Source organism: Pan troglodytes, chromosome 13 (assembly GCF_028858775.2).
Source record: "Pan troglodytes isolate AG18354 chromosome 13, NHGRI_mPanTro3-v2.0_pri, whole genome shotgun sequence".
In the NCBI taxonomy this organism is placed as follows: Eukaryota; Metazoa; Chordata; class Mammalia; order Primates; family Hominidae; genus Pan; species Pan troglodytes.
In genome coordinates this window covers 118,508,630-118,532,575 of record NC_072411.2, presented here as the reverse complement: position 1 = coordinate 118,532,575, position 23,946 = coordinate 118,508,630, and the positions used below count along the sequence as shown (strand labels likewise).

The following is a 23,946-nucleotide window of genomic DNA, read 5'->3' as shown; positions in this document are numbered from 1 at the left end:
TGGGTGACACAGTAAGACCATGTCTCAAAAAAAAAAAGAAAGAAATATTCAGAGGAACCTGGGTATATACACTCAAATGAGAGAGTCACCTGCTTTCAAGAATCTTTCTTCTTGTTGGGGAGGGAGACAAGGTAATCACTGAACCCCATATAATAAGAGCTGGGACTGAGATCTGAACATAAGAATGAGTGTGAGCCCAGGAAAGAGGAACTTGAGTCAGAGCGGGTCATATCCATTCCTTCAGTAGCTTTTGTTGGCTGCCTTGTTTTGTTCCCAAAACTAGAGAACATTCACAAAAAGATGAATAAGACACAATTCCTTGCCCTCAAGGAGCTCATAGTCTACAGATAAGTCACAATCCAGGATGGGCTGTACATGGTACAGAGGAAGGTAGAGCAGAGCAGAGAGCAATTGACTCTCTTGGGGGAGTCCAGGAAGGCTTATTGAAGGAAGAAACCCTATCCTTGAGCTAGTTTCCAAAGACAAATCAAAGTTCATCCAGAAGAGGGGGAAAGAGTATTTCAGGCAAAGGAACTAGCATTGTATGGAGGTGCAGAGACATGAGTGAGCCAGGTATGCTTAGGAAATATTGGTGAGTCTGTATGGCTCAATGCAAATAGTCAGGCTGGGAGGTGGGTGATGGGCAAGGGGCTTGGAGCAGTTGGCCATGCCAAATCCCACAGAGTCATGGGTCATATGCTAAGCCACTCAGATTTGACCCCACTGGTGGTGGGGAGGCATTGATAAAATTTCGAATGGGGAAATATGATCAGATTTGCATTTTAAATTGAACTCTAGTTCAAATGGGGAAATGTGAACAGATGTGCATTTTAAATTGAACTCTAGCAACTATGGAGAGAATGGGTCAGAGGTGGACAGAATAGGGAAGGGAAGGACTTCATTGGAAAATGCTTGTAATAGGCTAAGCAAGAAATAGAGATGCAACACAGTGGCAGTAGGGAAGAAGTGTAGGGATGACCTTGAGAGGTACTTAGGATGTAGATTTGATAGGGTTGTTTGGGTCCCTCTCAGGAGAGTGAGAGTCCCAGAGTGTGGCTTGAGTGGGGAATGGGCACCATTGTGGAGCCTGAGAATGGGATGGGCAATGGATAGAACAAAGGACAACAAAAGGGTATGCCCTTGGCAAAGGCATCAGAACAAAAGGACTACCTTAAGCCTAAAATGCAGGCAGAGAGGCAAGAGCCTCTCTAAGCCAAGAGTTTGTGGTAGAAGATAAACAAGACACATGGAGTACATTATGGAATACAAGGAGGAGAAGGCAATACTAAGAAGAGGTTTCTTTGTCAGGGTAGAAAGAGGGAGAGGCCTTTTATAGCACACAGGTGGTCCCCTCCTGTGACATAGAGGAAGATGTTGAGGGCATTGGTCCTGTTCTGACAAGGGTTGGTGACTGATGGGGTTGGGGCTGGTGATAAAAGAGGGTTAAAAATCTCTGGTAGGCCAGACATGGTGGCTAATGCCTATAATCCCAGCATTTTGGGAGGCTAAGGCAGGAGGATCACTTGAAACAAGGAGTTCAAGACCAGCCTAGGCAACATAGTGAGTCCTCATCTCTACAAAAATTTAAAAAATTAGCCAGTCATGGTGGTGCACACCTGCAGTCCCAGTTACTCAGGAGGCTGAGACAGGAGGATCACTTCAGCTCAGGAGTTTGAGGTTATAGTGAGCTATGATTATGCCACTGCACTCCAGCCTGGGTGACAAAGTGAAACCTGTCTCAAAAAAAAAAAAAAAATTCTGGTGGATGCCTAGGTTTCTGTAGGCAATTGGATAATGAGGCTTGAAGACAGATTTGGAAGTGAACAGTAAAAGGTGTTTGAAGCTGTGGGTTTTGATGAGAAAATGCAGTGCTCAGAGAGTATGTGGCTGAGGACAGAGGACTAGGGGACACTAACCAAGTAAGGGAGAGTTGAAGATAGAGAATGAGAAAACAATAGGAAGGACTGAGTCACAAAGGCCAGAGTGGTGGGTTTCCCAAGTGGCAGCTGTACTACAGAATGGCCCAGGGCTCAGCTTCTTACTAACCTTGTGACCTTGAGGAACTGGCACTTCTCTCTGCTTCCCTTTCCTTGTCTACGAAATAGGATAATAACACCATCATCAGAGGGTGGTTCAGAGGTTTGAGCACTGTGGCAAATGTAAAGGAGTGTGTCCTTGTAATCATCAGGGACCAGGTAGGAAGCGCTTGATCAGGGTGGATTCCCCTCAGAGGGAACACTCAAGAAAGGTTTGCCGAAACTGTTATAATCAGAATGCAGCCGCAGCCTAGATATAGAGATTGCCTGAACCTGTGTCCTCACGTCATTAAAAGTCTGCTCTTATTTGGAGTAGTGCTTTTTCTTGAAGGTTCTTGGTTCCCTCACCCATGTCGCCTCAATGAGAAGATCTGATTATATCTAATGTCCTCGTTCCACCTGCCTCCTCTTCTGTCATCTCTAATGACGCTGTCCTCTGCTGCAGAGAAGCTGACAGAGCCTCCCAGCAAACAAATGGGGTATTCTCTGCTCCAGTGGGTCAAGTTATTAGGATTTAACAAGAGCAAATTAATTAAGGGCTTTGGCACCAAAAAAACATTCTTTTAACTCCACAGATGTAAGAGATTGGACATCAAATAGTCAACTCTGCAAAAATGAGGCTCTCTTCTTCATCATGTTTGTTTTTAACTTGTGATTGATATGGGGTCAGGGGAAGGAAGGAAAGGAATGTTCCTGAGATTATTTCCAAAGCTTTAAAACAGTAGAATATGGTAATCAGCAAAATTATAGAAAGTTTTGTTTTTTTTTAAGCTTCCTCTGTGTGTGGTCCCCTGAGGTTCTTTTCAGTGATTTAAAGATGCCTGGCCCCTGTCCTCTGAGATGAAGGAATTTAAATCTCATTTTATAGCAAATAGGCAGAGGATGGGGGCAGAAGGATTGTACAAACATTTTTCTTTCAAACCTAATTTTAACCCACGTTAACTACAAAACATACATATGCCACAAAAATTCCTTCCTCTCCTCCTAGCTAGAAATGACTCTACCTGTAAAACCTTTTAATTTCCTGATTAGGAAACTTGGAACATTTGTTGGAGGCAGCCTAGTGCAGTACAAGAAACTAGGAAGCAGATCTAGGTCTGAAGACCAGAATAGCTACTATATTAGTCCATTTTCACACTGCTATAAAGGACTTCCCTGATACTAGGTAATTTATAAAGGAAAGAGATTTAATTGACTCAGTTCCACATGGCTTGGGAGGCCCCAGGAAACTTACAATCATGGCAGAAGTGGAAGGAGGCACCTTCTTCACAAGGCAGCAGGAGAGAGAAGAATGAAGGAGGAACTTCCAAACACAGATCTTGTGAGAATTCACTCACTATCACAAGAACAGCATGGGGGAAACCGCCTCCATGATCTAATCACCTCCCTCCCTTGACATGTAGGGATTATAGGTCCCTTTCTTGATACACGGGGATTACAATTCAAGATGAGACTTGGGTGGGAACACACAGCCAAACCATATCGGCTACTAATCACCTCTATGGCCTTGGACAAGTTACTCCCTCTCTCTACAATTAGTTCCTCATCTATAAATGAGAGGGGTGAAACCAACAACCTCCAGGTTCCTTCCAGGTCTGACATCCCAGGATTTTGATGTCACCTCCACACTGAGATGCCAGGGCTTGCAAAGGCTGACACTTGTGGCCGTGGGGCATCCCCAGCAATATTGGGCTGGGCCACAAAACTGACATGAGAAGCAGCAGCTGTAGAAACTGGCGAGATGATGCCCATCCACGTTCTGTTACTTGCATGTAGCTTATCTGGTTTTCTAGATTCCGTGTTAACTCCTTCCCACCCACCCGGGGCCTCCTGTGACGGCCACCAATCTCCACAGCCAAGTGGCTAGTTGCTTAGAGATGAAGATGACTGATTTAGAAGCAGATGCACAGTCCTTTTCCAAAGAGACCCCTCGAGAGGCATTTCATTTATCCCAGTTGTTCTGACAAAGCTCAACGTATTTTAGGAATATTTCTTGGGAACTCTCTTTGGCACAGAACAGATTCAGGAGTGGCCTGTCTGTTGGCAGTGGGTTTGTGACTAGAAATAGCCCCAATTTGATAAATAAGGTGGAAGCTCAAGCCAGCTAATACATTTTGGGGACAATATGAAACACGCCATCAAGCCACAAACTTCTTGTGTGGTCCCTAACCTAGAGCTGTAGGTATGTTAGTTAGGGTAACTTCAGCAGATAGAAAAAAATAAGCCCCTATGTGTCAGTGGTTTAACCCAATAGAAGTTCCTGAGCTGTAGGAGATTCTCTTCCACACAACAATTTGGAGTCCCAAACTCCTTCCATCTCTGGGCTCCACAGGCCCCTTGGGCTGCTGAGTCTTTTGCCTCCAGCTAATAGAAAATTAAAGACAGCATGAATAAGTCGTCTTCTGCGCCAGCCTTGCACACATTTTCTCTCAATACCCATTTCCTTTTTCTTTGTTTTTATTTTTATTGGGCAAACCTCATTCTATAAAATCAAATGGAATGAGTGTTCCCTAGACCCATTTCTTAAATGCTGGCCTGGCTTGTGGTCACATTCAGTACTAGTCACCTGGTCTCACCTTGGTGCAAAAAGCTAGAAAATGTAACTTCTCAGTGGCAACTTTATACCAAGGAAAGGGAGTGTGGATTTTAGTGGACCGTTAGCCATCTCTGTCACAGAAGGCCAACCCCATTGAGCAATTTCCAGAAATGTTCTGAACTGGGATAGCCCAATAGGAGTAAATACCCTATTTCCAAAGGGCAATCCTTGGGATTTTAAAAGACAAAACTCTGATTCGATATAGAAAGGTGTTGGCATGTTTACTTAAATAAACTACTTTTGTAACTTTATGGTAACTTTATAATAAGCTTTGTAATTTTATAATAGCTCATGTGACGTGTAGCCTGGCCATACCTGTGTCCAGTATAAAGCTGCACCCTGGAGAATACTGGGCAGGCAGTGATGTTGTCAACCTGGCCTTTCCCAGCAGTACCCCCTGAACTCACCCAAAATAGCTGGTTATATTCATTTCTTTCAACCGTTGCCTGATATATGCTTTGGTCCAGGTTCTTAACAGGGCTGGGCGCTGGAGGAGTGGAATCTGGAAGATGGGTGGTTGGCAATGGTAGGGCTTCAGAGTGAGACACTACTAAGCCTCACCCCATAGCTGTCTGACAGTGGGGAATTCTGCAGGGAAGGAGAGTGCCTCTCTGTGGTTGGAGAGGAGGCACCAGTATGAGAATCATTTGGTCTCTAGAGTGCTTTTTACCTCTGGTATGTCATTCATCTATAAACAATGACTTGACTGAGGGCTGGGGAGTCAGGAGATGAAAGAGCAGGTACTTGTGTTGGGGACAAGGTTGCCAATGAAGAAGGAGGAAGAGAGATGAGTGGGCTTTTCTTGTGTCCTGTAATCTCCCCTACGATAATCAATATCATGTGGCATTGAGTGTTACATGTGTCCCAGGCACGGTACCAAGTATTGGCACGCAGGACTCATTACTTTATTTAATCTCAAAACAACCCTATGAGGAAGGGTTTACTGATGAGAAAACTGAGTCTCAGAGAGAGGAAGTCCCTTACCTAAAGCCGCAAGGTGAGTAAGTGGCAAACACTCTGAAAGCTTAATATTAATACATACTCACTGGTAAGTTAACTCTTAGTTGTGGGGCACAAAGGCCTTTGGGTCTAGGAGAGGAAGTATTTATTTCTTCCGTTTCTTCCCATTTCCATGTCTATGACATCTGGAAGTAGATTACTTTTTAAATAATAAGTTTTGTGATCAAAATTTAGAACCTTCTGTGAGGAATAAAAACCATGTCCTAGCCTAGCAGTCCACACACAGGCAGCATCAGCCTCACCTGAGGTTTCTTAGGAATGCATATTCTCAGGCCTCAGCCCAGAGCTACTAAGCCAGTAGGCCTCCAAGATTGCAGCCTGGGAATCTGTCTTAACAAGCTCTTTGGGTGATTCTGATGCACAGTAGAGTGTGAAAGGCAGCTGGGCTCAGGGGCTCATGCCTGTAATCCCAGGGGTTTGGGAGGCTGAGGCAAGAGGATCGCTTGAGTTCAGGAGTTGAGATCAGTCTGCAACATGGCAAAACCCTGTGTCTATAAAAAATGCAGAAATTAGCCGGGCATGGTGGTGTGTGCCTGAAGTCCCAGCTACTTGGGAGGCTGAGGCGGGAGAATCGCTTGAACCAGGAGGTCGAGGCTGTAGTGAGCCATGATCGCACCACTGCACTCCAGCCTGGGCAACAGAGAGAGACCCTGTCAAAAAGAAAAAGTGTGAAAAGCACTGTTCTAGAGTGTCAGTAACTTTTATATCACTTAACCCAGGCCATTAGCAGGACATGGAGTGGGGGTGGGATTCTGATGACCCGTGGAGCTTGCAGCTTTATGAGGAAGAGGAGCCCCGGAAGGTGGAGAGACATTGGAAAGACAAAGGAGACAATTCTTCTAGAACTGGATTTCCCACAAATACAGCCCAGGGTTGGGTACATTGTATGTGACCACTAGAACACCATTAAATTAAGTATTTAAAAACCAGAAAGGACTTAATCAAAACTTGTTGGGTTTCTGATGTTACTATGCCCCCTCATTTCCCATTTTCTCCTCTTGTGACTTTTCTGCCTCTGTTCACCAGCAGCCTTTCTTCCCAATCGAATCCAGTTTATTTCTCTATCCACTGCCACTTCTCATCCCCCTTCCCTTTTTCCCACCTCTTCAACCTTGGCCGCGTCACCTGCTCCTATCAGATGAGCCCCAGTCATCTTCCCCTGTTTCTTCGGTATGCTGCCACCCAAGAAATCAATAAGAAATTTGTAGAGCAGGGAGCAGAGGAAGGGCTGTGAAGAGTGGATTTGAATGAGGTAGTTTGTGCTTTTCCCTCTTTTCCCAAACAAGCATTATCTAGAAAAACAGGTCCACCTTCTTCACCTTCAGCCAACTATCCATTAAAATGGTTTAACTACTTCCTGAACACTAGACAGTTAGATAATTGGAAGGCAGCATTCACACCAGGAATTTAAGTCACACTCTTCAATCAGGACGAAATTGTCTGATCAAGAAGCTAATTGAGAATCAAATGTAATGTCCCTTACTGGAAAGAGTGAATTTGGGGCTTCAGAAGATCCCACTTCTCTCTCTCCACACCCCATCTCTTCCACTGTACCATTACACTCCTTGTGCTGTGTTAGCTGCCGGAGATTAACCAGACCTGGCTCTGTCCTCGAGGGGCTTACAGTCTGGAGAAAAGAACATACCAATGTTCAAACAAGGTTTGTGGGATAAATGGACAGATGAATGGCTTCAGTGCCAAGGGTGCATAGGTACACATTCAAAAGATTGGCAGAGATGATGGGAGTTGGTACAACTGGGAGAGGGTGAGAGAGTGGGACAGAAAAGAAGTCTCTTTGTTCAGCATCTGTCAGGCCAGAGCAGAGGGTCCACCAGTGATCTTCAGGAGATTTAGTACAAGGACAATTTGAGTGTCTGTTTTCTTTCCCCTCCAGAGAGATGGTCCTTCCCTTCATTAGATCCTCAAAGGGGTGTGATCCAAACAAAGGGCTAGAAACCCCTGAGACTACCTCTTTTTCGATGAACCTTGAAGACTCGTTGAGCGAGGCATGATTTCAGACACAGTTTGAACACTGGAGGAGAAAGTGGCCTTGTGGGTGGCTCTGGTCTCCGAGAATTGCAACCTGTTGGAGACTGAAGAGGCTCTGAGGTTTTGCACCAGGAGGCTGGGGTGACTCATTACTGTTTGCTCCAAGCCGGCTGCTCCCCTGGATCCTCAGTAGCTGTGGGATGAAGCCCACTGTGTGATCATCTCATCCACCATCACAGGGCCCAGCTCCTGGCAGCCTTACTCTCTGCACCAGCATCCCTTTCCTGCTCAGCTCATCCCTACATCTGAGCCCATCTTCCCAGCCCTTCACTGTGCCCCCCTGCACTTCATGGTCCATCATTAGCAATCTCCTCTCTGTGTGTTCCCTCCGTCTTTCCTACCTGAAGCATGGCTGTGTCCTGAGAACACCGTTTCCCTCACACTGGTGGCAGCTGTTCTTTCCCCCATACACTGTGTCTTGTGGGGTCTGGAGGTGGGGCCCATGTCCTTCTTGATTTCCATTACCACTCGCAACTACTTGTCTTCCTTCATGCTTCAGAAGTCTCAGCCTCTTCGAAGTCTTTCCTTCTCTTTCTTTCTTTCTTTCTTTCTTTCTTTCTTTCTTTCTTTCTTTCTTTCTTTCTTCTCTCTCTCTTTCTCTTTCTCTCTCTCTCTCTTTCTTTCTCTCTCTTTCTCTCTTTCTTTCTCTTTCTTTCTCTCTCTCTCTCTCTCTCTCTTTCTTTCTCTTTCAGGCAGAGTCCTGATTTTGTCACCCAGGCTGGAGTGCAGTGGCATGATCTCAGCTCACTGCAACCTTCACCTCCTGGGTTCAAGCAATTTTCCTGTCTCAGCCTCCTGAATAGTTGGGATTACAGGCGCGTGTCACCATAGCTGACTAATTTTTGAATTTTTAGTACAGATGGGGTTTCACCATGTTGGCCTGGCTGGTCTTGAATTCCTGACAGGTGATCCACCTGCCGCGGCCTCCCAAAGTGCTGGGATTTCAGGCATGAGCCACTGCGCCTAGCCAAAGTGCATCTTTCTTTACCACCCATTTTCCCTTCTGGATGCTGTTGGATGCTGGCCGCCTACTCAGTCCTCAGATACCCTCACACACCTGCTCATACACTCCCCCCACTCCTGTCCTCAGCACTACATAGATCAGTGCTTGGCAGAGATGGGCCTGTCCCCCGGAGGCATTTGGAAATATCTGGGGTTTGTTCATTTGTTTGTCTGTTTCCTAATGTAGTTGTACCGTAGCATTTTCACTGAAATGTATATTGTTTTGTTATAAAAGATTTCCCTTTATTATTTTTATTTTATATTCTCTGTTAGGGCATTATATTAATTTAAAAGACAGAGTAGCTATGAATTTCATTTCAGGATGGGAATGATGATGTTAAAATATATTTGTTATAAAAAGGGGATATTTGGTAGCATTGAGGATGGCTGATGCAGATAGTCTTTCCAATTCCCTGCTCCAAAGATCTTTGCCTCCAGCACACTCCAGCCCCAATCAAATAGTCACATCCTAGATTCATAATTGCTAGTAACCACACCACCTCCAAAATCTGGATTTAAACATCCCACTCTCCAACCATCACCCCCCATTCACTGACTCCAATAATCCTCTAACCTCATAAAGACTTGGCCTTGAATCTCTCACTTTCCACTTTTCATTATTCCTTATACCTTTCGTATTCTCATCCCCAGCCTGGGCTCCATGGTCCAGCATGATAATCACTCTCTTGCAAGTACGTATAATTCTCATGTCTGTTTGCCCAGGGAAACCGTTTACCCTGATTAAGCCCAGGTTTCTTCTTCTTCCACATGTGCACCTGAGCAAGCAGTTTGAAGGGGTGGAGAAAAATCACACAACCAGTAACTAGATTCACTTCAGATTTATGGCTACCAATCTCAAGTGGATACTTAACACAGTGAGCTAATTCTACCACATCTCCCTTGTAAATTCACACTCCTACTTTCCGAGATAATTATTTCCCACCTTCTCCTCTCTCCACAAATCTTTAACACTTCCTCTCTTATCTCTTCTATCTTAGCTGATGACTTCATGGGAAAAAAAATATATGTGTACTTGGATGAGAACTACCTGATTTTCTTGCTGTCATTTCTATCATTCTCCCTCCTTCTGTGCCCAAGGAACTGGTGGTCATTTCCCATTTTACTCAAGCTGACCTCTTGATAACATTGTAAAGAGTCACTGCACTCTTTCTGAATCTTTCCCTAGGCTTTTGGGTCTCCACACTTGCTGGTCTTGCTTCTACCCCATTGGTTGCTTCTTTTGAGCCTCATTCATTGGCCCTATCTCCACCAAAGCCTCCACCAAGCCTCTAAACACCTGAAGTCCAGGGCTCTGTCTTTGGCCTTCTTCTCTCCCCTAAGAGGTCTCAGCCATTTCCAAGTCTTCAAGTTCTACCTCTACAATGATGGCTTCTATCTCCAGGCCAGACCTCTCCCTAAGCTTCAGACTCATATGTCCAGTTGCCCATCTGACCCTTCTAGTTAGATTCCTATCAGACACCTTAAACTAACCATGACCAAAATGTAGCTAGTAATCTCTCTGATAGGCTTGAATCATGGGCCCCAAAGACATCCAGGTCCTAATCCCTGAACCTGTCAATGTTACCTTATATGGAAAAGGACTTTGCCAATGTGATTAATTTAAGGATCTTGAAATGGGGACAGTATCCTGGATTATTCAGGTGGGCCCTAAATGTAGCCACAAGTGTTCTTACAAGAAGGAGAGGGAGATCTGATGACAGAAGAGTAGTAGGAGAGGTGAGAACAGAAGAAAGAGGCTGGAGTGATGCAAGAACGAGGCAGAAATTGCAATTTCTAGAAGCTGAAAAAAGGCAAGGAGACAGATTCTTCCCCCTCAAAGCCTCCAGAAAGAACCAGAAGGTGCCCTGCTGACACTTTCACGTCAGCCCAGTGGGACTGATTTTAGACTTCTGATCTCCAGAACTGTAAGAGAAACATGCATCCCATTTTAAGCTACCAGATGTGTGGTATTTTGTCACTGCAGCAATAGGAAATGAATCCAGTCACCGCAGCCACCACACAAATCCATAGCCTGCCTCTGGTGCCCTCCACTTCTCAGGAAATGGCTTCCCATTCATGCAGCTGCTGAGGCCAAGAGCTTCGAAGTTGACCAGATCTTTCTCTTCACTCCCACCCTGCGAATCAGCAAGTCTTCAGCTCTACTTCCAGCACACAGCCTGACTCCAGCAGTTTCTCACTGCTCCACCACCATGACCCTAGTCAATGCTATCACCATTTCCAACCCACATGACATCACTGCTTCCTGCTTGGCTTTCCACTCATTCTCTTGGCCCTCTTCACAGGTGCCACAGGTGGCTTTATGAAGGGTGAATCAGATCACATCATTCCCCCTACTGAAACCGTCAATGGCTTCCCATTATACTCAGGATAGAATGCAAATCCCTAGCCATGGCCTATAAGACCCTACCATCCATTGGCCTCTGCTCAACTTACCTCCCTCCACTTCCTCACTGCTGCACTGTATTGGTCACACTGACCTTCTCTCTGACCTTGTTCATTCCATTCCCAGCTCCTGGCCTTTGCACTTGGAGTTCCTTCCACCGAAGTGCTCTCTCTCCAGATCTTTGCATGGATCTCTCCTGTTCATCACTTAAGTCTCAACTCAGATATGATCTCCTCCAAAAGGCCTTTCCCACCACCCTTGCTAAAACAGGATCTCAATGCCTGCAGCCAGTGGATATTTAACCCCAGTTATCTTCCTTAAGGCAATTGTCAGCACCTGAAATTGTCACTTTGGTTTGTTTGTCTATTGTGTGTCTCCATGAAGATGTAAGCTCTCAGAGGGTGTCCTGCCGAATGCAGTATCCCCAGTGCTTGGCACACAATAGGCACACAATGATTATTTATTTGCCTTGCTGCCTGGTGTAACTTGTTTCCAACTCTATCACTGCCTCTGGCAGATATAACTGCATCAAAGGGCTGTTTGTATCTCAGTAGTACTGGGGTATCCATGCAAAGAGTTAACCAGTGGGATTTCTAGCAACCTTTAGCAGGTGTGGAGAAACCATGGGTTTTCTTTTGTGGTGCTTTAAAAGCACACAATTCATTCAACATCTGCTAAGGACTGGGTGCCATGGATACATAATAGAGGGAGGAAAAGATATTTATATTATGCCTTAGTGGATGAATTTGGATTTTGTCAAGGCAGGAAGGGGGTGGGGTGGAGTAGAAGTGGGCGAAGGCACTGCCTGAAGGTGCTCAACTATTTCATGGACTCGGCCTGGTGGCCCCTCCACCTTCTGCCTACTGGAACTCGCTGAGCCTGGGAATCTAGGGATGGTCCTCTCATGGCTCAGCACTGGAGCCATTGCCCATACCTTGCATAGATTCAGAGAGACTGTGGTCTCCTGGCCGTGACCCACTTCCTCTCATTTGGCCTCTGTTTCTCCTCTCCCTGCTGCCTCAGGTCTCATCATCCATGAAGGACCCTCGGTGTACCGCATCTTTAAACGGTGGCAGGCTGTCAACCAGCAGTGGAAAGTGCTGAACTATGACAAGACAAAAGACCTGGAGGATCAAAAGGCAGGAGGCAGGACCAACCCCCGGACCTCCTCATCCACCCAGGCCAATATCCCCTCCTCGGAAGAGGAGACCGCAGGCACCCCTGCCCCTGAGCAGGGCCCTGCCCAGGCTGCCGGCCACCCCTCAGGCCCTCTGTCCCATCACCACTGTGCTTATACCATCCTGCACATCCTGAGTCACTTGAGACCTCATGAACAGCGAAGTCCCCCAGGCAGCAGCCGAGAGCTGGTCATGAGAGTCACGACAGTGTGAGAGCAGAGGCCCGGGAGGAAGGCCATGACCACCACTGAGGGCCCAGAGCAGGGTGGGGAGGTGCAGTGGCACCCCCGGAGCCAACAGAGGGAGCAGGCAGAGGGTGGGGGGCCTGGCGGGAGCCCTGGGGTAGGGTCAGAGCGGGAGTGAGGCTGGTGCAGGAGCAGTTCTGCTATTTCCAATCAGTCAATGCCACTCTCCACAACAACAATGAAAACCAACACCAACTCAACAACAAAGTGCAATACAGGCTGAACCTGGCCCAACAGAAAAACCCTGCCCCAATGCACCTGCAGGCAAGGTACCCGAAGAAGCAGAGGCTGAGGGCAGGCAAAGCCTGTGTGACTGTGGCAGTGCCGGAGGCCAAGGGGGCCAAGAGGAAAAGCATCTGTGGTCTGCTCTGCTCTCGCCCTGCTTGGTTTTGTTTCTCCTGGGGCTGTGTTCTGCAGGCAGCCAGGAAAGGGGGAGGCACGGGTGAGCTGGCAGGGACACACTGCCTTTGGGGCTCCTGGGCTCATTTGGATGGGCAAGATTCACTGACAAATGGCTGTGGGGATGGTGGGGTGGATGGTCAGGGAGGGATGCTCAGGGAGGGATATGCTGGTGTGAGCAGCCAGAGGGAGAGGTGTGTCTCCTTCCTGAAGGAACTTCCAAATGGAACTCCCAATTTCAGGTGGGCTAAAAGAGGGCTTAGGTTTGGAAAAGGGTGTCCTTCTGTGCCCTTGTTAATTTATTTTATAGTGATTTGGTTCAAAGATGTTTACAGGACACACACACACACACACACACACACACACACACACCCCTAGAGAAAAGTACAGATTTCCAGTGGATATTTCAAGCACAGTTCTGCTGCTGTGGCTTCAGCTTTGGAAGCTGTCAATCCCGGAGCAACTTTCCCAACTACCCAACCCCACCATGGCCAGGACATGTGCAATGCCAGCCCCTTCTTGTCTTGGCACATGCACAGACCCAGTCCCCTCACGGTAGGGCACCCCTGACCTAGGGGCTTGCAAGAGAGCAGCTGCAGTGGTTGGGAGGAGCTTGACCAGTGTGCCCCAAGGAGTGGAGTAGAGCCCAATCCAAGTATTCCTTGCTGCTTGGAACCCTCCCTGTTTGGAACCCTCCCCAAAGAGGCAGTCAGGCTGATGCTCAGTGCTTTGTGCTCCCTGCTCCTTCCAGTGCAGCCAGGTGGGCCCAAGGGTGCCTGGCAGGGAGCACTACCCCTGGACCCCTCCTGCTCGCTCTGGGGACCCTGCCAGGGAAGGCCACTGGGTGTTCACCTGCAAAGTTTCTGGTTGTCACTGCACAATGGTCGCGTCATCCATGGGTATTAAAAGGACACTGTCAAGTACTTTTTTAAACTAGTTTTTAGGGTTTTTTAAAACTCTCTGTTGTTTGTAATATTCTCTTAAAAGCTTGAAAATAAAACTTCTTTCCCTACCATTAGTGTCCCTTTCCATATGCGAGTTTTTCTTCCTCTTCCCTATCCTCCCTCTGTGGTGTAAACGGCCTTCTTTCTCCAAGGGATAGATTCTCCCCTATCACAAGAAATCAGGCACGTTTTCATTTCTCCTCTGAGGGCACGGACGGGGCAGGGCAGGCAGGGATGTTCCCTTCTGTGTGCCTGTGTGTGAATCTGCAGTAAACTCCTGGCCTCTTCTTGGCATCCTAGCAGACAGAGTCCTTCAGACCCCAGGCTCTCCCAAGGATTCTGCCCAGGCATCTTAGAAGCAGAGACCATGGGTGCTGGGGGCAGTTTGGAGAGCTCCACTTCATCTGGTCATTTCACAGAGGCTGGGAAAGCCACACACAGGAGAGGAGTGTTAGGACCTCATTGCCCTGACAGTGTCCTTTGACTATCAGAGGACAGCACCCACGTTAAGACCTCATGAGAGGGCTTGGACATATTATGAGGCAGCAGACAAGATCTTTTTTTCCCTTCAACTTAATCTGGCCCTCCCACACTGGGGCTCGCTGTGGGTCAGGCAATGACATCAGTGGGGTGTGCATAGGCTTAGAAAGGTTCCTCCCTGATGAAGCTCAAAATCCAGAGAGTTAAGAAAGACACACTTGGAGAGAGACTGAAGGACACATACAAGGAAAACATACAAACAAATGAAAACCAATCACACTGTGCAAATAAACCATGTAGAGGAAGCATGTTTATTTTTCAATATGGTCTAGGAACGGCCTTTCAGTTTAAATAAACATTTATGGAGGCTATAGATGTGTTATATGGACTATCTGTTTTCAAAAAAGTATTACAGAGTGGGTTGCAGTGGCACATGCTTTAGTCCTAGCTACTTGGGAGGCTGAGGCAGGAAAATCACTTGAGCCCAGGAGTTTGAGGCCAGCCTGGGCAACATAGCAAGACCCCAATTCTAAAAAGAAAAAAAGGCTGGGCACAGTGGCTCACGCCCGTAATCCCAGCACTTTGGGAGGCCAAGGCAGGTGGCTTGCTTGAGGCGAGGAGTTCGAGACCAGCCTGGCCAATGTGGTGAAACGCCATCTCTACTGAAAATACAAAGTTAGCCAGGCATGGTGGCACACACCTGTAATCCCAGCTACTTGGGAGGCCAAGGCAGAAGAATCACTTGAACCCAGGAAGTGGAGGTTACAGTGAACAGAGATTGCACCACTGCACTCCAGCCTGGGTGACAGAACAAGATTCGGTCTCAAAAAAAAAGAAAAGAAAAAAAGGTATTATAATACAACAAAATATGCATATCATCAAAACTATAGTGGCCATGATGTTGTTTTTCTTTGGTGGTTCACAGGGCTCTTTAGACTCTTGCAGCCATTGAAGGTCATCATTTGAATATGTTGCACTGAAGAAGAAGAGGCAATTAATAATAAACTCTTGTAGGATGCTGGAGTTTATTGGATCTTGATAATGCAAGCTCCAAGAGAACAAAGACCTCATCTGCCTTGTTTACTGCTGTATTTTCAGGACCCACAGCAGTACCTGGCACACAGTAGGTTCTCAATGAATATTTTTGAATGAGTAAGACACTCTTGGAAGAGTGCAAGAGTACCTTCAGCATCTGGGAGACACGCCTCCTCTTCTTTCAACTTATGCTCTAACACACAAGGTCAATCACAGAGTAGAAAAGAAAGGTCAAGTTCTGACTTCTCCACCCAACAGGATGGTAATTTCCCAGTGCCTTGGGGAGTTGAATTTATGGGTACAGAAATGAATGAATTGGGGTTTTATATTTTATATGCATCTCTGGGAAGCAAGGTAAAAGTACACACTGATGACCAGAGATCACTGCCCTCTTTCAGATGTGCAGATCATCTTTCATACCATGAGGCAAATGTCTATATTTCCTGTGGAGTTATTTAATGCAGAGTAATGAAAAGTAGCGCAGAGTTCACTTGCACATCATCTGCAAGTATGACCCATGTATGGGGCAATATACTAGCTAACATCTGAAGTCTTACTATGTGCAAGGCACCAAATGGAATGCTTTATATGTATTAATTCACTTAACAGTCCAACAACCTGATGAAACAGATACCATTCTTATCTTCATTTTGCAGATGCGGACACTGAGGCCAAGAGGTTAAGTAACTTGCCTATAGTCACCAGCCAGTATCCCATCCCCAGCAATCTGGCTTGCTTATTTATTTATTTATTTATTTTTGAGACAGAGTTTCACTCTTGTTGCCCAGGCTGGAGTGCAATGGCACAATCTTGGCTCACTGCAACCTCTGCCTCTTGGGTTCAAGTGATTCTCCAGTCTCAGCCTCCCAAGTAGCTGGGATTACAGGCACCCACCACCATGCCCGACTAATTTTTGTATTTTTAGTACAAACGGGGTTTCGCCATGTTGGCCAGGCTAGTCTCGAACTCCTGACCTCAGGTGATATGCCCACCTCGGCCTCCCAAAGTGCTGAGATTACAGGCGTGAGCCACCGCGCCTGGCCAGCAATCTGGCTTTCAGCATAACCACTCTGTCACATTTCCTCAAGACAACCAGCCAATTTAAGGAAAATCTGGATCAGGTCAACCAGGGAGGTTAGAATGTGAGAGATCTACAGGAAAGCTTTGGAGATTGGGGTAAATACAAATAAATGATTTACGTCCCCTACAGAAAAAAAAAAAGGTGAGTTTACATGACAATTCTTGCTGTTATCCAGATAATATCATGGTTGAATGAAGCCTATATAATAGCGGGTTGGTGATATTTGAGAACAATGGAATTCTGAAAGGGCAATAGGAATAGTTCAATCATATTTTTATGGGGAAAGAGCCAAGATTCATATAGGTTCACAGAGGCCTCTCCTCCCAATTAAAAAATAAAAATAAAAAATTATCCTCTTTGGATATTAGACTTTTGGCACTGGTTCCAAATGAGTGGTGCAGAGTGGCAGGTTGGGGGTTCTAGTCACAGTCCACAGCATTTAGGAGAACCCCACGAATATGAGGTCTTGTCCCTACCTCTCAGGAAAATCAGGTGTCACCATCTTAGAACATAGAAGCTCCAAAATCATAGAATTGTTTTAGTCTCTATGAGATAACTGTTATTTCTTTGTTTTGCCTGTGAGATCCGGATGTATGGCAGAGGGTAGGGGCATGGTTTGATAGGACCATAACCAATTTCTAAGGATAATTGTGTGTTCATAAGCAGAATTTCTTGTATTGTGGAGGTGAGAGGGCAGCGGGGGTGGAAGGAAAAACGCATATTGTATTGTTCCTCACTACCTTTCCTCAAATTATCCTGCCACAGCATTGATGCAGTAGTCCCAAAACCTTCTCCCCACACTTTCTCACCCCCCTTATTGGTAGAATAGAATATGGGAACTAGGCAATCCTTGGGGTGCTGTGGACAGTAGAGTGAAACTCCGGAATGACTCCAAGTGTGAGAAACTGGCCTCGTCCAGGGTCTGGGCTGCCTTGGCTGGTGGCCAGTGGGCTAGCTCAGTACCTACTCATCCCACCATGGGCCCCCATCATGGGTCCTCCCTCCTCCCACATCTACTCCTCACACAGCCCATCACAGCACCAAGAATCCACTGGCTTTCTTCCTGCCCAAGCCAACCAGTTGAGGACTGCAGCATTCAATATCCTCCTGGCTCCCAACCACAGTTGGTTGAGGTGAGTCCCTCTTCTTTAAGTGTGTTACCCATAACATGTACCAAAACATCTCCCCATAGTGCTCAGGTCCAGCCCACGGGCTCAGTAGATGTTTAGGGAGGAGGAGGAGCCGTGGCTCAGGAGGGTTTAGGGTTATGGATGAAAAGAGAAGCAGGCTCACCCGGTGCCCATGCCGTCATAACTTTCGAGAAGGAAAAGTCCTAAACACAGCAACCTCAGTGCCCTTGGCATTGGCCAAAGTCTGGCGCTCTGCCATTTTCTGAAGCCCAGCCCAGCAAGGAAAGCACCGTGCCAGATGCAGTTGCCACCTTGGCATAGAACACCTCCAAGGTGCCCATGGGTCTGAGGGGCCCTCTCCCACAGAGAGGGGACAATCCACTAAATGAAAAAGTAGAATGCTTGGGCTCTGCATCTAATAATACAGAGGTGGATTTATTTTATTTTATTATTTATTAATTATTTCTCCAAGGTGGTTGGGTTTTTCCAACCCCATAAGTTGGAAACTACTGTTATTCCCATTTTTCAGGGGAGGAAACTGAGGCCTGAAAGGTTAAGCACGATGCCCAAGGTCATACAGCTATAGACGGTGGCACGGGAATCTATACCTCAGCTGTCTGAGGCCATACATTGGGCTGCTAACCTCTGCGTTATACTGCCTCTCAGCAAAGTGGAAATGCATTTAAAAGGTTTATCTGATTCAAGAGGCAAAGAAGGAAGAGAATGAGGCCCCCATCAGCCAGATGTAACGGAGATGTCTGTATGTCACATGTCCTTCAATGTCCGCTAAGGTCAGCTCCAACCTCTCCATCCCTCCTTCTGTGGGAAGATTGATACCTTCAGCAGTTTTTCTAATAATTCAGACCCTAAAATTTTTCCTGGTTGCCTCCTACTCCGAAATCCAGACTCCTGAACTCCGGGTTTCCGTTTTCTGTCTTAGAGCTATTTCTTTATTTCAACCCTGTGTTAAACCCAAATGTTGGACATGATTCCTCCTCCTTGATTTTCCATTCCATCTTAAATAGTATCACTTACAGTTGTGTATAATTTAGTTTTATCAGGAAGTCAGAGGTAACTAGAAGTTTATTCATATAAGAACCTGTGGTGAGAAACTGCAATATGGAAGTCCTTGCCAGGTGGGTACCTCAAATGTAAATTAGATAAAACCACCTTCAAAAACCCCATTGCCTATTTATTAGACTCTGTTAAGAAGCTCAGCATTTTTCATAAAAAGTATTTCTCATGAAAGAGCTTGGCAAGCTTATGCTTATTAACCATAAATAAGCAAGCGAACAGTATTTTCTCTTCTGGGAAATTTGCGTTTTTAAGAGGAGGTAATTCTTAAGCAAGGGGAGTAATCCCATAAGTGGTGGAATTTCAATCATCAGCGGGCAGGTGGACAATTGTATGGTGTTCTTTTAGCCAGGAGGACAACAGCCATGTATCTGCATTTGACACGCGGGTACACACACAGAAAGACATAAGCACAGAGAGTAACAAATGCATTCTCCAAAAGGTGACATGGAGTCAAGGCCTGTTGACTGAGCGGCCTGTTGGTTTTCTCCCAGAGGATCAAGACTCCCAGGCAATAGATGGAGAGGGGCAGGAAGGGGCCTGTCTGTATCAGGCCCTCTAAGCTTGGTAATGTCACGTGGCTGGAGCAGCCCCTTTTTCCACAGGTTAGAGTTGGGATACCAGCTCTTATGTCCCAGGCAGTGATCCTTCCAAAGGGTGACTTGTTGAGAGGGGAGCCCTCTGCACCCTCCAAAACAGGCTGCTATCCCTTTTCCAAGAAGAAATGCAGAAATCGTAGAGCTGCCACTGCCCTGAGCATGCTGAGAGGATACACCTGTCTGCTGAATTATGGTGACTTTATTGTAAGTCCTAGTCCCAGCCTCAAAAGCCTCAAGGCTGAGACATTAGCTCACGTTGTCCATCACTCCTCAAATCATTTCAGTGGACACCTGTTGCTTTTGTCTATTCAGCACACAGTGACCCACCCTCTTTCCTATGGGAAACTCATGCCATATGGTTTTGGTAGGGCTGAACCACTAAAACCACTGTAGCCATAGAAATGAGACTGTGATCCAGGCTGGATAGTCAAAAGTCTCTTATTTCTGTGTCCACAGGGGTTGATTCAGAAATTGGTATGTGAGGCCGGGCGCGGTGGCTCTCGCCTGTAATCCCAGCACTTTGGGAGGCTGAGGCAGGCAGATCATGAGGTCAAGAGATGGAGACCATCTTGGCTAACAAGGTGAAAGCTCGTCTCTACTCAAAAAAAAAAAAAAAAAAAAAATAGCCTGGCGGGCACCTGTAGCCCCAGCTACTGGGGAGGCTGAGGCGGAAGAATAGCGTGAACCAGGGAGGTGGAGCTTGCAGTGAACCGAGATTGCACCACTGCACTTCAGCCTGGGTGACAGAGCGAGACTCCGCCTCAAAAAAAAAAAAAAAAAAAAGACATTGTCCTCCCTGGGACTTATCCATCAGGGCTAGTGGGAGACATAGTTTCCCTCCACTAGGGTTGCTAGCTGCACATCTGTGTGTCAGAGAAAATAAAAGATCCCATCTTCTGCCACTAAGAAAGCATCTACCTTCTGAATGTGGTCAAGACATGGAGACAAAGCAAAGAGCAAGAGAGAGATGGTCCTGCCTCTCCTGGACCCACTCATGACTGAGCCAGCTTCTCCACTAGATTTCCCAGGACATTAGGCAATCAATTTCATTTTGCTTATATTAGTCTGAGCTGCATGCATATCACTTGTAACCAAAATTTTTTAAAATTATGAATACAAAGCTTTCCTTATATCCCCATGACAAAACTTTGTGTTAAATCCATGGTGCATTGGTTGGGAGACCAAAGACTGTAACAGGTTGCCTCCCTTTCGTATTGAGTAGGGCTCAAGGTGGCTTCCTGGCAGCATTCACAACTGTTATTCTCCTTTAATTCTTTCCTTCTTTCTTTCTTTCTTTCTTCTTTCTTTCTTTCTTTTTTGTGAAAGTCTTGCTCTGTTGCCCAGGCTGGAGTGCAGTGGTGTGATCTCAACTAACTGCAACCTCCACCTCCCGGGTTCAAGTGATTCTTGTGCCTCAGCCTCCCAAGTAGCTGGGACAACAGGCACGCGACATCACACCTGGCTAATTTTTGTATTTTTAGTAGAGATGGGGTTTGTCCATGTTGCCCAGGCTGGTCTGGAACTCCTGATCTCAGGTGATCCACCCGCTTCGGCCTCCCAAAGTGCTGGGATTACAGGCATAATCCACTACACACCTTGCCTCCCTTAATTCTCTTTGTGAATCTGTTCAGTTATCAAATGATAAAATAGAAAGACAATATGCACAGACACACATGCAGAGAGTGTTCTCTTAAAACATTTCTTTAGATTACACTGGGGAGACAAAGAAGGGACCTAAAGTGAAAAGTAGGTAGATCTCTGATCAGAACTCTGATCTAAGGGCTTAGGAAGGGGCAGGATCCAATTATGAGGGCTTCAGGACACCAGGATTCAGAATGGAAGATATGAGGCAAAGCACAGTGCAAGACCTTGATCCACTGGCCACAGTCAAAGGGGTTCTCCATTACCCCTGGTATTGCCCATGACACGGCCCCCCAACATGTGCCACCTTACTGCTACTATTATTGTTTTTCCTGGATTAAATAAGCTACCATGGGTGTCTGACTTTAAAAATGGGGACCTATGGAAGCAGTCAGAACCAGGTCAGAATCCTTTGTGAACATGGGCAAGTATCTTAGTTTTTTGGTCTGTGGTTTCCTCATCTTTAAAATAAAGATAATTGGCCTCTGAAGACCTTTGTAATATCAGAGATAATGCATATAAAGTAGGCAGTAAATAAATAATTGCTATTATCATTTTTATTGTTCAACAGAGTAATAGGAAAGTTGTATCATTACCATAGCATATAAAAAGCAAGGTTACCTTTCTTTTGGGTATATACCTGGCAGTGAGATTGATGAATCTTATGGGGTTAGTTCTATTTTTAGTTTTTCAAGGAACCTCCAAACTGTTCTCCATAGTGATTTGTACTAATTTACATTCTCACCAACAGTGTACAATGGTTTCCTTTTCTCTGCATCCTTGCCTGCCTTTGTTATTGCCTGTCTTTTGGATAAAAGTCATTTTAACCAGTGAGATGATAGCTCCTTATAGTTTTGGTTTGCATTTCTCTGATAATCAATGGTGTTGAGCACCTTTTCATATACATGTTTGGCATTTGTATGTCTTCTTTTGAAAAATCTCTATTCAGATCTTTTGCCCATTTTGATGAAATTATTAGATATTTTCCTATTGAATTGTTTGAGCTCCTTATATATTCTGGTTATTAGTTCCCTGTCAGATGGATAGTTTGCAAATATTTTCTCCCATTCTGTGGGCTGTCTCTTTACTTTGTTTATTGTTTCCTTTGCTGTGCAGAAGCTTTTTAACTTGATGTAATCCCATTTGTCCATTTTTTCTTTGGTTGCCTGTGCATGTGGGGGTATTAGTCAAGAAATCTTTGCCCAGACCAATGTCCTGGAGCGTTTCTCCAATGCTTTCTTGTAGTGTGATAGGGTTTGGCTCTGTGTCCCCACCCAAATCTCATCTCGAATCGGAATCCCTACAATTCCCATTTGTCAAGGCAGGGACCTGGTGGGAGGTGATTGGATCATGGCAGCAGTTTCCCCCATGCTGCTTTTGTGATACTGAGTGAGTGAGACTTGAGGGGTTTATAAGTGTTTGATGGTTCCTCCTTTACACTGTCTCTCACCTACCACCATGTAAGATGTGCCTGCTTCCCCTTCTGTCATGATTGTAAGTTTCCTGAGGCCTTCCCAGCCATGCAGAACTGTAAGTCAATTAAACTTCTTTCCTTTATAAATTACCGAGTCCCAGCTATTTCTTTATAGCAGTGTGAAAACTGACTAATACATAGTAGTTTCAAAGTCTGGGTTCTTAGATTTAAGTCTTTAACCCATTTTGATTGGATTTTTGTATATGGTGAGAAATTGGGGTCTAGTTTCATTCTTCTGTATATGGATATCCAGTTTTTCCCAGTGCCATTTATTGAAGATACTGTCCTTTCCCCAATGTATGTTCTTGGCACCTTTGTCAAAAATGAGTTCACTGTAGATGGACAGACTTATTTCTGTGTTCTCTGTTCTGTTTCATTAGTCTATGTGTCAGTTTTTATGCCTATACCATGTTGTTTTTTTATTATAGCTCTGTAGTATAATTTGAAGTTAGATAATGTTATTCTTCCAGTTTAGTTCTTTTTGGTCAGAATAGCTTTGGCTATTCTGGGCCTTTTGTGGTTTCATATACATTTTATTATTTTTTTTTCTATTTCTGTGAAAAATATCACTGGTATTTTGATAGGGATTGCACTGAATCTGTAGGTTGCTTTGAGTAGTATGGACATTTTAATAATATTGACTTTTCCTATTCATGAACATGGAGTATCTTTCCATTTTTTTTGTATCCTCTTCAATCACCGCTAGGCATATACCCTAAAGAAAGGAAATCAGTATATTGAAGAGATATCTGCACTCTCATGTTTATTTCAGTAATATTCACAATAGCAAAGATTTGGAAGCAACCTAAGTGTCCATCAACAGATGAACGGATAAAGAAAATGTGGTACATCATACACAATGGAGTACTATTCAGCCATAAAAAAGAATGAGATCCTGTCATTGCAACAACATGGATGGAACTGGAGGACATGAAGTGAAATAAGCCAGGCAAAGAAAGACAAACTTCTCATGTTCTCATTTATTTGTGGGAGCTAAAAATTTAAAAAATTGAACTCATGGAGATAGAGAGTAGAAGGATGGTAAGCCTGGAAAGGGTAGTGGGAGACGGGGAAAGTGGGGATGATTAATGAGTACAAAAATGTAGTTAGATAGAATGAATAAAGTCTAGTATTTGATAACAGAACAGGTGACTAGAGTCAACAATAACTTATTGTACATTTAAAAATAACCAAAAGGGTATATAATTAGATGGTTTGTAACATAAAAAAGGATAAATTCTTGAGGCAATGGATACCACATTTACCCTGATGTGATTATTATGTATTGTATGACTGTATCAAAATATCTCATGTACCCCATAAATATATATGCCTATTATGTACCCACAATATTTTTTTTAAAAAGCAAGGTTGAATCAAAGCAAAATGGGTACCTGGAATCAGTACTCTGTCCCATTTAAGTTTTTCTTCAGTTACAAGTAACATACCCAACTAGCAGGAGTTTAAACAATTAAGGGTGTGTTTTCCTTTTGTAATAAGATGTCCAGTGTACATGGCTGCTGGCATCAGTCCAGTTGCTTGGTGATGCCACTAGCAAC

General features: G+C 45.2%; 1 protein-coding gene across 1 annotated transcript in view; it reads left to right on the top strand.

Annotated features, from left to right (window-relative positions):
* Window positions 1-13,947, top strand: part of MARCHF4 (membrane associated ring-CH-type finger 4) — a 113,732-nt gene extending 99,785 nt beyond the window's left edge. The window contains exon 4 of the mRNA XM_526023.6: window positions 12,131-13,947. Coding sequence (XP_526023.2) covers window positions 12,131-12,498 — 368 coding nt within the window. The 3' untranslated portion in view covers window positions 12,499-13,947. The remainder of the gene's footprint in view (window positions 1-12,130) is intronic.
* The last annotated feature ends 9,999 nt before the right edge of the window (window positions 13,948-23,946 follow it).